The 13,575-nt window shown below is 40.1% G+C and overlaps 1 protein-coding gene across 1 annotated transcript in view; it reads right to left on the bottom strand.

Moving 5' to 3' along the window:
- Window positions 1-226: 226 nt before the first annotated feature.
- Window positions 227-13,575, bottom strand: part of LOC103147592 (copine-8-like) — a 96,962-nt gene continuing 83,613 nt past the window's right edge. The window contains exons 15-21 of the mRNA XM_016678546.1: window positions 12,622-12,803; window positions 7,646-7,773; window positions 4,921-5,023; window positions 3,115-3,172; window positions 1,405-1,478; window positions 719-916; window positions 227-553 (exon numbers count right to left, since the gene is read on the bottom strand). Coding sequence (XP_016534032.1) covers window positions 506-553; window positions 719-916; window positions 1,405-1,478; window positions 3,115-3,172; window positions 4,921-5,023; window positions 7,646-7,773; window positions 12,622-12,803 — 791 coding nt within the window. The 3' untranslated portion in view covers window positions 227-505. The remainder of the gene's footprint in view (window positions 554-718; window positions 917-1,404; window positions 1,479-3,114; window positions 3,173-4,920; window positions 5,024-7,645; window positions 7,774-12,621; window positions 12,804-13,575) is intronic.

The following is a 13,575-nucleotide window of genomic DNA, read 5'->3' on the forward strand; positions in this document are numbered from 1 at the left end:
CTGTGGCGGAAGCTAGCAGCGTTAGCGGCGGTGCAGAGGGAACGAGCCCTGAGTGTGGGACGACACTACATGCTTCTTCTACACTAAAACATGCTCTACTTATTTAAAAAGAAACAAAGTATAACTGCTGTACATGTAGGGGGGAAAGAAAATGGGATCAGGGCCTAAAAGTTTTAAATTCACAACCTCCTGGTTCTGCAGGTGAAAAATATGACTCTGAAAGGTTTTCACATTGAACGGTATAAATCGTTTATCACCTGAAAGAAAAACCCTCTCCGCTTTCCACATGTAAACATTGAAGTATCAAGAGATTTCGTGAAAGGTTCAGGAAGTGGATGCAGAAGAACAAAGAGGAACGGACAGTGTTTGCGACAGAGTCTCACTATTCCGAACCTTTTCTGGACGTCCTGTTCCTTCTCCTCTTCGTTGGATTTCCGCCGGTTGGAAAGATTTCCAACCACCATGACCTTCTAAATTACCCGAGCATAAAGTCCCGTCACTGAAATCATGGAAGCATCCCCAAGTCAGGGCTACGCGCTGCAGCCAAACATTCCTGAAAGTGCAACGCGAGACAGTGGGTGAAGTTCACCGTGTGCTCACAGGCTTCCAGTGAAGACTGTAGCGAGAAAAGGAAGCTCAAAGAGAAGATTGGAAGCCGGTAAAAGCTGGCCAGCCGATGCAGAGGGTTGGGGGCCTCGGCCCTTCAGATCCGGCTTACCCGTCTGGTGTGGAGAGGGTGGATGGCCGGGGGCGGACACGGGGTGTAAGGTGGAGGCTGGGGGCCAGGTTTTATCCCTCGGGTCCTCATGTAGGAGAGAAACTGGTCGGGGATTTCGGCGAGCACTTCTTTAGCCAGACGAGCCATGCTCAGGATGTGGTTACCTCGTCGGTCAATGTAGTCTCTGAAAGGAACAAACTAAAGAGAAAAAGAATCGAAGAAATGAGAGATATGGAAGGTGGAAATTAATTGGGCAAAAGGAAAATGGTGAAGAAAAGAGACAAGATGAGAAGCGAGAGGTGAAACGACGGCAGATTACAGAGAAGAGAGTCAAATGCCATGATCCGTTTCATTAAAGCTACACTATGTAACTTTTATGAAAAATATATTTTTTACATATTTGCCAGGACAGTCACCATGTCGTGACAATATGATATGAGATAACGCCGCTCGGAGGATGAGTGACAGCGCTAAGACCCGCCTCCTGGCCCTGATTGGTTATTTCTAGTTAGCACTGGGAGAAGGACTTTTTTTTGTGGATTTTTTCACAGACGATCTGTCTCATACCATGCTGTCACAACATGGTGACAGTTTCAATACATATGTAAAAAAATACTTTTTATAAAAGTCACAAACTGCAGCTTTAATCTCAAATTTCACATTTCTTATTCGGGAATACTCTGTACCTGAACGATGTCCCTTTCTGCATATCGTCCCTGGGATGAGATCCTCTCTTCGTCCCCATCCAGCTCAATCATTTCTGCGAAGGAAACAACATCACTTCCTTACTGTCAGGAGAATAAAAACACCAGCTGGATCGTCTGAAGTCTCATCCTTCGATGAATTAACTCTGATTTGAAGATAACCTGGTTGAAATGCCAACCAAACACAGTCGGTAAACCACAGGTTTGTGGGAGTTCTTTGCGTACATTGACTAGGTCTCTTTTGGAGCCAGATAATACAGAGGTAGGTTGACGGTACAATGTTTCATTAGCCACCGTGAAGTCATTTGCATTTTAGTGGCCCACATGTCCTAGGAGACTACGGCAAATATGGAGTGATGCGGAGAATCTGCACGGCTGAGTGTGAAGCCACTGGGATGTCACTTACCTATAAGTGTGGGATTATGGGAAGCGTTATGGAATATGTCTGCAACGGCACCGCAGGGACATTAAACAGCCAGACACAGCAGTTTCAGAAGTGTGATCATTTTTGTGGAGCGTATTGCTCATCCTCAATGAGCTTGTTTTCACAGAGGACTGGTCTGGTGTTCGTAAACAACACAGGAGACGATGTGAGGGATGGGGTAATTGTATAAGAAAAGCAAATAAAAACCATTCGCTTTTTCTGAAAGACAAATGGGATTTTTTCTTTCTACCTTCTGTTTTGTCTTTACTGCTTTGCAAAAGCTTTGTTATGTTCCAAACCCAAATTTGAATGCATTTAGTTGGAGTTTTAAGTGACATGTGATCATGAGGGATAGTCGAATCTCAGACTCAAGAAGAGCAGTGAGATTTTTACCCTGGTGTTGGAGCACTGGACCAGATCTTCACCATAAGCAGGGTTCTGAAAGGTTTACGGGAGTTCGCCCTACCGGTCTACGTGGGTATGATGGATTTGGAGAAGGCGTTGGACCGTGTCTTTCTGGGAATACTGTGGGATGTACTCCAGGAGTAAGGGGCACCAGGTCCTTTGATATGGGCTGTAATGTCCCTGTATGACCGAAGTCAGAGCTTGGTAACTTGTTTCCGGTGAGAGTTGGACACAACCAGGGATGCCCTTTGTCACTGATTCTGGATAAGTGCCTCTAGGGTCATGCTCTTGAGCCTGAAAGAGGTAAAATACCGTCTCTGGGTCGGGGAAGAAGTCCTGTTTCATTAGAGGAGGTGTTTAAGTATCTCGGGATCTTGTTCACGAATGAGGGGAAAATGGAGCGAGAGATCAACAGGCAGGTTGGCGCAGCATCTCCAGTGAAACAGGTTCTGTACATGTCTGTCACAATGAACAGAGAGCTGAGTCAAAAGGCAAAGATCTCCATTTACCAGTCGATCTACGTTCCTGCCCTGATCTATGGTCACAAGCTCTGGGTAGTGATTGAAAGGACGAGGTCACAGATAAAAGTAGTTGAAAATTTCCTCCGCAGGGTGTCGGGGGTCTCAAATTATAAACATGAAACAAGACTTGAAAACTAACATTCACATATCCTGTCCATCCAATCTGACTGAGCTTTAGCTCTATTGTAAAGAACAACGGGCAAAAATCCAAAAGACAAACTTCAGCAAAAGGTGATTCCAAAAACTATTGACTGCGGTTGGCTGCAGATCTTTATTTGTAAAGCAAAAGTTCAAGATTACCATGTTCCATTTAGTCACATACACACACCTCAAGCTACTTACCATCAAATTCTGCCGGTCCAACTCCAACTATTATAATTGACATTGGCAGAGACGCGGCCTGCAAAAAGGTTTAAACAAACAGAGGGACATTAAAGGCAGCAGTACTCAATGAAATCTCTATTGGCAAAGTTAAACTCTGCACGCTGACAGCCAAATTGCTAACAGCACGGTGAAGAAACAGTTCATGCAAAGGGAGCCCTATGGAAAATGTCATCGCTATTGTTAAGACATCCACGCCGTGTTTCGTGAAGCCTCTCACCGCGCCAGTTTCTAATTTCATGCATCTACGAACTTGTCTAAATCTCCCAAAGCTTGTCGGTTTAGAAATGAGTCCAATTTACATCCACCTCTGCACACCCCAACCCCGAGTCTCGGTTCAACTGCAGATCGGCACCGCAATATTGTTTATTAAATCTCAGCCAAGTGGGACAACAAAGCGGGGTTTTAGCGCTGAGTGATGAATGGATGTTTTGTAAGAGTTTCATAACTTCCTCCGGTTATTAGACTGAGGACTAAAATTGCCAGAGAAACGAGGGACGGAGGAAATAATCACTCTCACGCCTCACAACCAAGATGAGGGCCGGACAGGCTTGGCGTAACTCGGCCAATTTAGGCGCAGCAACTGGGGCAACTCGGGTTCTAAACGTTTGAGATCACCTGAAATCATTGCCCATATTATCTCCGAGCAAACTCATTAAGGTTATTAAAGCTGAGAACACAGAGCAGGAAGGCGGGGGTGACCACGCTGCCGCCGCTCCACCCTCACTCTCCTAATTAGTGGAGATAAGAGCGCAAGTGTAGGAAGCATGAGAAGACTTTTGCTTTTTATAGCCTCCCTTTCATACTGGGTGTTTGCTGGTTTATCAGGACCTTTGTTGGAGTCTTAATTATAGCGAAACCTCCAGGGCTCCTTGCTAATTTTGCAGTGTATCAGCAGCATGATGGCGTGCACATGGACTGCTGCTGCCCACAATAAAGGGAATCTCATTTATTGTGTCTTTGTACCAGGGTTATAATAGTTTTGGGGTTTTCATTATAGTTTACTTTTATTTTGTTGTGATTTTTAGTTTGTCTGATTCAGTTAGTTTTAATTGGTTTGCTAGTTTCTATTAGTTAAATAATGCTTAGTTTGGATTTAGTTTTAGCTTTTATTAGTTCTAGTAGTAGTTTTGATTTATTCATACTTTGATTCTTTTGGTTTCTGCACCTGAAAATGAACCAAAGTATTGTATTGTGATTATATATACATTGATTGTGTAATGAATACTCAATAAGGAGCTAAATAAAGAGGACAAGTGGTTTTGAGTCTCACAGTTTTTCTGCATTGAAGAATCGTCTTTTTGCCCTCCAGCGTTTTTGCACGTGTGCAATTTCCACATGTAATGTGTCTACATGTTTGAGTATCCTCCCAGTTAATCAAAAACAAAGAAGTGATACAGGAACACCATGTTGTCCTGCTTTGGACTTTGTAAACTTTAAAAACTGACGTGTGCAGATTCACCAACAAGGAAAGCTGTCAGAGAATCGCTGGACCAGCTGAAGAAGTAAATACCGTCTTTCATTTTCTGTGGATATATTGAGAGTCCTTAAAACCACTTAAATTATGAGAAAAAAAATCCATATTTATTTGTTGAAAGCATTGAGGTGGAAGGTTGTGCTGTTGTATAAGGTGTGATGGACTGGGGATGAACCAGGTTGTGTCAAAATCATGCAAGGATAGGAAACGGATGATAATCACTGCAGGATCTAAGTTACTCTACTTCACTTTCTAACGAGGCTTCAAAGAGAATAAATGTAAAAACCTACATTTACAATGGACTCCTTGGTCTGCGCCATGTCAGTGATCACGCCATCCGAAATGATGAGCAGGATGAAGTACTGCGATCCGTCCGTCACCGCCGATGCATACCTGGCGTTGAAACAGACAAGAAAAAAAAAAAGAAAAAAAAAGTTAAAATGAGACGCAGCAGCGTAGAAAACTTTCATTTCCATAAAACATTTTATCCAGACATTTATTAGAGGAGATAAAACATGCGAGGTCTGCTTAATAGTTACCCCACTGACAAGTTTCATTTGTTCCAGGGAAGAAGATTATGGGGAGCATCAATTTTATGGATGGGCAGATATTAACTTGCCGGAGTAAGTGTTTAATAAGCGTTCCATCTCCAGCCTCTATCACCGCCTCACAATTATCTTATTACAGAAAACCTCATTTTAGGAAATTACCCCTCAGAGATCAGTGAAACTGTAGCTTTATTTTATTAAAGACATACTGACCAATTAGACATCATGACAGTCAAACACAGAGTTATGTAAGACATTAATTTATTTTGAAATTTCCGTTTCTTTTTTTAATCACAAATTCTAGTTCTTCACAGATGTTCCAACTAAAAGCTGTTTGTAACTTTAATGTGAGCTACAACATCTTCCATGTCTTCTATGTATCTGAAACAGGACTTGGTGACAGAATGTGATGTTACAGAGGCAGCACAGTCATTTCAGCACCATAACAAATGTTCAAGCTAATTCATCAAATGAATAAAACATTTGTGAGCAGCACCACTTAAGATCAAAGAAGACACACAGCGCTGTACATTAAGGTCAGGTCCTTTATTTATTTATCTCCACTACGAAACGGAGCGGTTCTTTTTGTTTCTTTTTCCAGTACGCTGATGCTAAACGTCTGAGGTGATGGAGCAGGACAGTGTTTTTGCGAGTTTAACAACGCTCCGATGCCACACAGGCACTGGCGCCTAAGGATTTGACGTGACATGATGTCACTTGTTTGGCCGGCGTCTTCCTTGCTTTCAGTCAGAAAGCGGGCGCCGAACAATGCAGCTATTCTCAGGCCGAGTGGGCGGACGGAACGAGAGAGAGACAGAGAGACGGGAGATCTGAAAGCCAATGATGAAAGATGGGAAAAGTGCTTGTTACAGTCAGTCTCCAGGATCATGAGACGAGATCTGGCAGTAGGAGACGTCAGGTGGGAGTCGGGAGAAGCTGCCGTGCAAAACAGCCTCAGAACTTTATTTCGTTCGCTTTAGTCACGGTTCAAAAAAAAAAAAAAAAAGGCAAACAAACTTGTTTTCTCCAGGTTGTAAAGTCAAAACAAAAATTCCCCACATTTTATTAAACACATGTGAACAGTCGTGTGTGGATTAACAATCTACACTCCATGACTCAGCAGCTTGTAGTTCGCCTTTAATTGCAATCATTTACAGTAGAGGTTATCTTTATGATTATATTGTTGTGGAGGCTTTTTGACCCACACTTCATTACAGGATTGCAGACATAGGCACATACTGTCAAACAGGTTGACCTCTGAACTATGAATGGGTCATTTCAGATCCTTGGTTCTGTTCTGTTTGTAGGTGGAGGTGTGGAAGTCACACTTCTACTAATCCACCAAGGTGCTACGGAGCTCATATTTTGCTTAACGCTGTTGCTAATGTTAAAAATGTTTAGCACACTTAGCTTACCATAAATTAATCTAACATACAAATTAACGTGGCTGTTTTGTAAACTTTCAGTTGAATAAAGTTCGACATCCATGTTGAAATTTTGGTTATCGACCGTTAAGAATTTTTTCAAGTGGCTGAACCTTTATGTTGATGCTCTAATTTTTTGTTTAGCACCTTAGTGTTTTTGCTAGCCTTGAAAACACTTAGCACACTTAGCTTCCCCCAAATACATTTTTCTGGATAAATTGTAATGCGCTAATTGACTTGGCTGTTTTGCAAACCTTCAGGTGGATAAAGTTCGACATCTGTATTGAAGTTTTGGGTACTGACGCTTTTGCTCATGCTCTTATTTTGAAGTAGACAAAGACCGTTTTACACGACAGTTCTGTTTCCTCTCCCCACGTTCCTCAAGCAAATGATGCTTATCCACTACCCAGAATGCATTGGTCCAATGAAAGCAACGGAAGCAGTAAAGATATTGTTAGTTTCAGAACAGATAGGTTTTCCATTTTAGCTTAACGAATTACAAAAATGACACTGTGGAGCTTGGTTTGACATTCTTTACGTTTGTTTAAATATAGAAACTGATAAAAACTGAATTAGTATAATGTCCTTAAGGATAAAATCCAAACACTGACAGAATGCATACTTCGTTTTTCCTATGGCTGTGTTCGTCAATTAGGAAAGTGTTTCTGACAGAATCTCTTAGTATCTGCAAGAGTAGTACGTTATTTGTTTTAAATATTTAAAAGACGTAAAAAGCAGATCCTTGCAAATGTTGCTCCAGAAGCCCTCAGGGAGCTATACGCCGAGGATTAGTCAGCTTCAGGTCCTTTTTACAAGCATCCGTTGGGATTCAGTTGATTGCTTGTCTATGAAGCTCATGAGGTGAGGCATTTCCACTTCCTCTGAGGGAGGTTTTAACAGTTTTCCCTTTTTTTTTTCAAATGCCCCTTAGGGCAGCAAATTGGTCACCACTCAACTAAAACCTAATTACTGTAAACGTCCACGCTTTAACAGTAGTTATTGATTTCTCTGCCTGAGCTAACTGCACATTTATTTTGACCTACCTGGCCACATGGTTGATAACAGGGGAGAAGTGGGTGGGTCCGTACAGGCGCACACTCTTCAGGCTCTGGTAGTAGGCCTCCATCACGCCGTCTATACCGCTGCAGTACGGGTTCTGAGGGTTACCGTTCTGCTCACAAGGACAGAGGACAAAACGGACTTTCAACCCTGAGAACTGTCAAAGAAATTTTAGACAGTTCTCACACAGATTAAATCAATAAAACATCTTTCTCTGTGGGGGAAAAAAGAAACATCCAGTTTAATTAGTGATATTTGTTTTAGATAATTGGAAGGCAGGAGGGAGATGAACTGGAGTTGTTATGGTTGAAGTTTTTAAGTCAAGTTAGAGTTAAAACTGAAACGCATGGCTTCAAAATAGTCACCTTTCTAAAATAATGGCCTTAGACATTTTTGCTAAAAGTTTTTTATTTTTGATGTTTTTGCTTAGAACATCTTTTGGAATAAAAGGGTGTTTTTTTTATTTTTGACAAAATCAATTTTTGCAATAAATAAATAAGTAAATAAACTTAAGCCATTATTTTAAGAATTTGGCAAAATATAGTTGTATTTATATACAAGTCCATCTACATATCAACAGTCCTCAAAAAACTACATTTCAACTTATGTACACTTTTTGTTTCAGTTCTGTTACATAATAAAAACAAATATTTATTTTGTTATTGGCAATATTTGCCATGCAACAGTCGTCCCCATGACTGGTTAGGCCAATATTTCTCTCTTAAAAATAATTTTATTGGTCTTCTGTGCTCTTCTATTTTTCACATTTATCTTTTCATTTGCTACAATTAATCAATCAATCAAATTGATTTGCAAAGGAATTTTGACAGTCAGGCATAACACAGTGAAAAAAACAACATAAATTAAAATGCTTATTGACGTTTTGGTGCCATTCATTCATCCATTATTTCCCAAGTAATCAGATGTTGACATATGCTTTGATCAAAATACAGCAGGCTCACAGTTCTCCACTTCCCTGTACAGTCACTTCATCAACGTCTCGTTTTAGTGAGATATTCCACTCCGCTCTGCTCTTCAACTGGGTGTGTGCCTTTTGAGATCTTACAAACACAAATTACACTTAATCGCCCTCCAAGCAGAGATCAGAGTCTGTACAGTGTTAGAGCCTGATCGTTTTACAATAGAATAAGTAGCAGACTATTAAACTCATAGTGAGTCATGTAGTTAAATGATCCAGGTTGTTAAAACACCACACTGCAGTTACAAACGCTGAGTAACAGAACAACCAGCCCTGCTGGTGACGACACACTCAGACTCTTTTTTCTTTTTTTTTTTAATTGATTGGCTCTATAAACACTGCGGGATTCACGGTACATTCATCAACATATATTTACCCGCAAATCCAACCATTAAATCTGCGGTATGTAACCTTTATAAAAATATGTTTTTTCCATATTTGCTAAAATTGTCACCACAGTATGATATGAGACAGATAATCAGTGGCAAAAATCGAACTCTTTCACCTGCTCCGTGAGCTACTGTCGCTGTCTGAAGAAAGAAGGTCAAAAACAACCAATCAGAAGCATGAGGCGATTAATTAGCATAGCCATTGTTGGCTATGCTAATTAGAATTAGTATTTGTGACAGGCTATGTTGTGGTGAACCAGCTTTGGGAGGGGTGAACACAAGATATGTAAATATGTAAAAAAAAAAAAAAAAAAAAAAAAAGAAAGCTATTTTTAATAAAAGTTAAATACTGCAGCTTCAACTCAATATGATATATTAAACAAAGGGCTCAAAAATAGCACTTTTATCACGTTCTGGTGTTCACATACAACCAAACACTCCTGGAACACTGTTTTCCACATTGCTGTGTAATGCTAGTGTACAAAAAATGAAAACATCTTATGAACATTAATGGAACAAAAATTAGTGGTGAAATAATTCCAGAAGAATTCGTCAAAAAATAGGTTAGGCTGCTGTCAGTTGGAGCAGCTCCAAGCATTTAGCATGCTGATCTGAGTGACTCCTCATCACTGTAGAAAAAGCATCTGCATAGTGCAGCATGAGCTTGAGTAATCTTATTATTGATTTGCTGCTACCACATTTGGGTAGCATTTGCATAAATTAGCATAAAGGTCGCAGTACCAATTCATATTAGAACAATAGTTTTTGCTAATATTCAGATAAAAACAATGAAACATTTCTCCAAACTGGAAAAGGCCTTGGAATGACAAACTATCTCACATCCTTCATGCCAAATTGTAGAATAACAGGATGTACATTTTGTACAATGTACATTTTCTAGAAGTTAGATTTTTGTGCCAGTGAATGTGTTTTCCATGCGCTCAAAGGAAAGTTTCAAAGAAGAAACAACAGTAAGTAACTAAAAATAGCAGGAAGCCATGTTTAACTTTGCTTGGTTACCCATAAATACAACTGCACATGAAATCCTTTGCTTTGTAAATGGAGCTTGTATAATTGTGCCACATTCAGCGGCCGCCCATTCCCACTACTACTGCTCTACAGCTGCAAGTGGAATCCTTAATGCTAAGAATAATGCATGTGAGACTCGACTGGAGGTTCAGCGCCGTGGGGGAAGCTGCTACCCAACGCAGAGCAGCTGTAATAGCTGCAAATGCCTCTGGAAAAACATCTGGACGGAAGAGTAAACCGACCAAGACGGCTGTGTGGAGCCAGGGAGGAGTCAGGGTACCTTTTCTTTTGGAAAACGTGATGGATGGATGACCTATGAAAAGTCAGACAAAGTGAAGGACTCAGCACTTTTCCCATCTGGAGAATGGCAATAAATTCAAATGTAGCTAAATAACTGACTCAAGCATTCTCCCTAGATGCGCTTATATAGGCACAAATACCCACCATAAATATTTTGTACTGCTAAATCAAGAGTCTGTAACCCTGTGAAACAAAATAGACGAGAATTGTATGTTTAAAAAAGATTTGTATTTGTAAAGAATACCCATTTTTTGTTGTTGAGGGCTTTTTACAGGTAAAAAGTGAAAAACATCATGCAAAACATCATGCCTCACATTCCCTCGCTTGTGTGTGAGTTTCAACCTTCAACCTTTCAGCTGGTCGGTCAATTTCATGTCAGTCTCAAACTTAACGATCAACCAGTGCCGTCATAGAAACGGTGTTTGTAGAGACTCTGTGTGCTCGCTACAGAACGCGTCGGTTCATTTAGAGACCATCAACAAACACAACTACACAGTCTGAGTTACAAGTACAAAACGTTTATGACTGGAATTTGTGTCCGTACATTTTTCTTTTTTTTATGTTGAACTCCTTTTTCCATCAACTGCCAACACAACACTCCCTTTAATAAGGTTAAATGTTTGTCCAAAAGTAGCTATAACTCTCCTTTAAAACAGACCTAGGACAACAAGATATCTTCAGTTTGCATGTTATCTTCTTTTTACAGTTGAATTGCAGCTAGTGTTGATGGATGCAGCAATAAAATCCCATCCATGATATATTTTAGTTGTTTTATTCAAACACAGAGCGGTTGTTTTCCCCAAACAAACACTGACAATAAATGCTTTTGGATTTATATTATTTCAATGAGAGAATTTGAGGATTTGTCAAATATAAAATCCTACCCATAAAGGTGCCTCGCTTCCCTTTAGATGCATTACAGCGATTTAGATGGTTATAGCTTACGACAAATGAAAACCCAAAGTAAAGTTTCTCACATAATGTAACTATTACATTAGACTGGAAAAAACAAACAGAAATGTGTTGTTTATGGCCATATTATGATCTGCATAGTCATAAGGAGGACTGCTGTTCAGCAGGCAGCAACAATAAAACCCTCCAAATGCACAATATGATGCAAAAGGTCACTGATTTAGAAATGTGCCGAGCCTCTTGATGATTGAGAGAAATTTAAAAGTGTGCTGTAAAAAATTACACAACAGGGAGAAACACGTCCTTAAACGGATTACAAACCAGAACCAACTCAAGAGTTCGGGGGCGATTCACAATGCAGGGACACACAGAGACGTTTACATGACATGGACTCCAACTGCAACACTCATTATGTTTATGCCACTCCTGAACCTCAAAACCATCTCACCTGGGTTACATAAGGACTGGACTGTTATTCCTCTTTTCAGATTTTATAGGGGGATCAAAGTCCCAGAGTCTGAAGGAAGTGACCTTCACCATGAGATACTGCACTGATGCAGCTACGCATGCAAATATTAAACGTGTAACATGCACAGTACGTGATCAGATATTTTGAGTGGGTCAAGAGAATTAATTTAAATTTTTTTTATCTTTTGTGAAAATTCTGAATTGTTAATTTAGATTTAATTAGGTGTAAGCCACAGTCACATAATAAAAACCACTGAAATAAAAGCTAAAAATATAATATAATCACAGTGAAATCACTAAAATAAAATAACTGATATGAGGTGTAGGTAGGGCAGCCGTCCACCGTGTTTTGGAGTTTAAAAATGTTTAAAGTTGACAGGAAATTGAGCATATAACTAGGTAAATATGTTATTGGAAAGCATTATTAACAATATCTAAACATCAACTGAAAAGTTAAAATAAAAAGGCAAACGTGAAAAACTTACAATGAAAATAAATAGATTTTTTTTCTTTGCAACTCAATAATATTGCAACTTATAATACAGACCCTGAGACATAGTCAGTCTACTTAGCTGAGATGAACCTTGGAGCTTCTATGCACCATAAATCTTGAACCAACTTCCAAAAAACTGCAAAAAAGCCAAAACACTGAGTTCCATTAAATCAAGACTAAAAACACACCTGTTTAAAGTTGCCTTTGATTAGTAATAAATAGAACACCGACCAACATATTTGATGTGTATTGATGATTCTGAGGATTAAAGGCAAATTTGAACTGCACAATGCAAAAAAAAACTGAACTTGAATCCAAATACACATAGTAGGATGATCCACAGTACGTGGCCTGACGTTAGGCTGTGTGTTGTGAAAAGTCTTTCCTCACCAGGGGAAACTCATGGGAGACACGCCCGTCTGGTGGGAGCTTGGCACCGAATCCCAGCGCAGGAAACAACTTGTCGCTGTCGTAGTCCTGGATGATCTCCCCGATGGCGCGCAGGGCCATGGCGTAGTCATTCAGCTGGTACGGGCTCATGTAATGGAGCGAGGTGGGCTGGGATGGGTTGCCTGCGCCCCAAGCACAGCAACACAACAAAACACAGGTTAGCAACATACTGTCATTATGTTTCCTTCCCCTGCGTTTGATTCATATCACATCACGCAGTGTAGATCTAGATCCAAAAACATTTGTTACAGCCCCGTCAGAACTGGAAGCAAGATAGATTCAGATGCTGAGTGATGCATTTGGTGTGCTGGTGAATTTGTGAAACCTGTTGTAAAATTACAGCTGCAGAATGGAGCGGCTTATAAATAACAGATGGCGCAATTGTTGAGATAAATGAGCATGTAATGGCATGGAACATATGGAGTGTAAGGAGAACTTTGCAGTGATTCTTAGACCTTATCAATTTTCCATGCTTAGGAGTCGTGTCACTAACGGAATACTGTTAGAGTGTGATTGGTTTTCTTGAGACTTAACAACTAACAGAAGTAGTTCAAAATAAAAAAAGATTCATTTAATTCAGGGGGTTCCAACATTAATTCTGGAGATCTAATGTCCTGCAAGTTTTAGATGCAACCCTGCTCCAACACACCTGAATAAAATGAATGGCTTGTTACGAGGCCTTTGCCAAACTTGATGGCAAGATGAAGAGGTAACTCAAGCATATGATTCAGGTTGGATGTAATCCTTGGTTCACATAGCAAGATTTTTTAAATTGTCGGCTGATTTTCAGAACCCGAGAGACGACACACACAGCAATAGAAGATCTTGAGAATAACAAGTTTGGTCGTAGAGTGTGTGGTACCTTAAAAAAGACCATATTTGTCACATAGTTTG

Source organism: Poecilia formosa, unplaced genomic scaffold (assembly GCF_000485575.1).
Source record: "Poecilia formosa unplaced genomic scaffold, Poecilia_formosa-5.1.2 Scaffold185, whole genome shotgun sequence".
In the NCBI taxonomy this organism is placed as follows: domain Eukaryota; kingdom Metazoa; phylum Chordata; class Actinopteri; order Cyprinodontiformes; family Poeciliidae; genus Poecilia; species Poecilia formosa.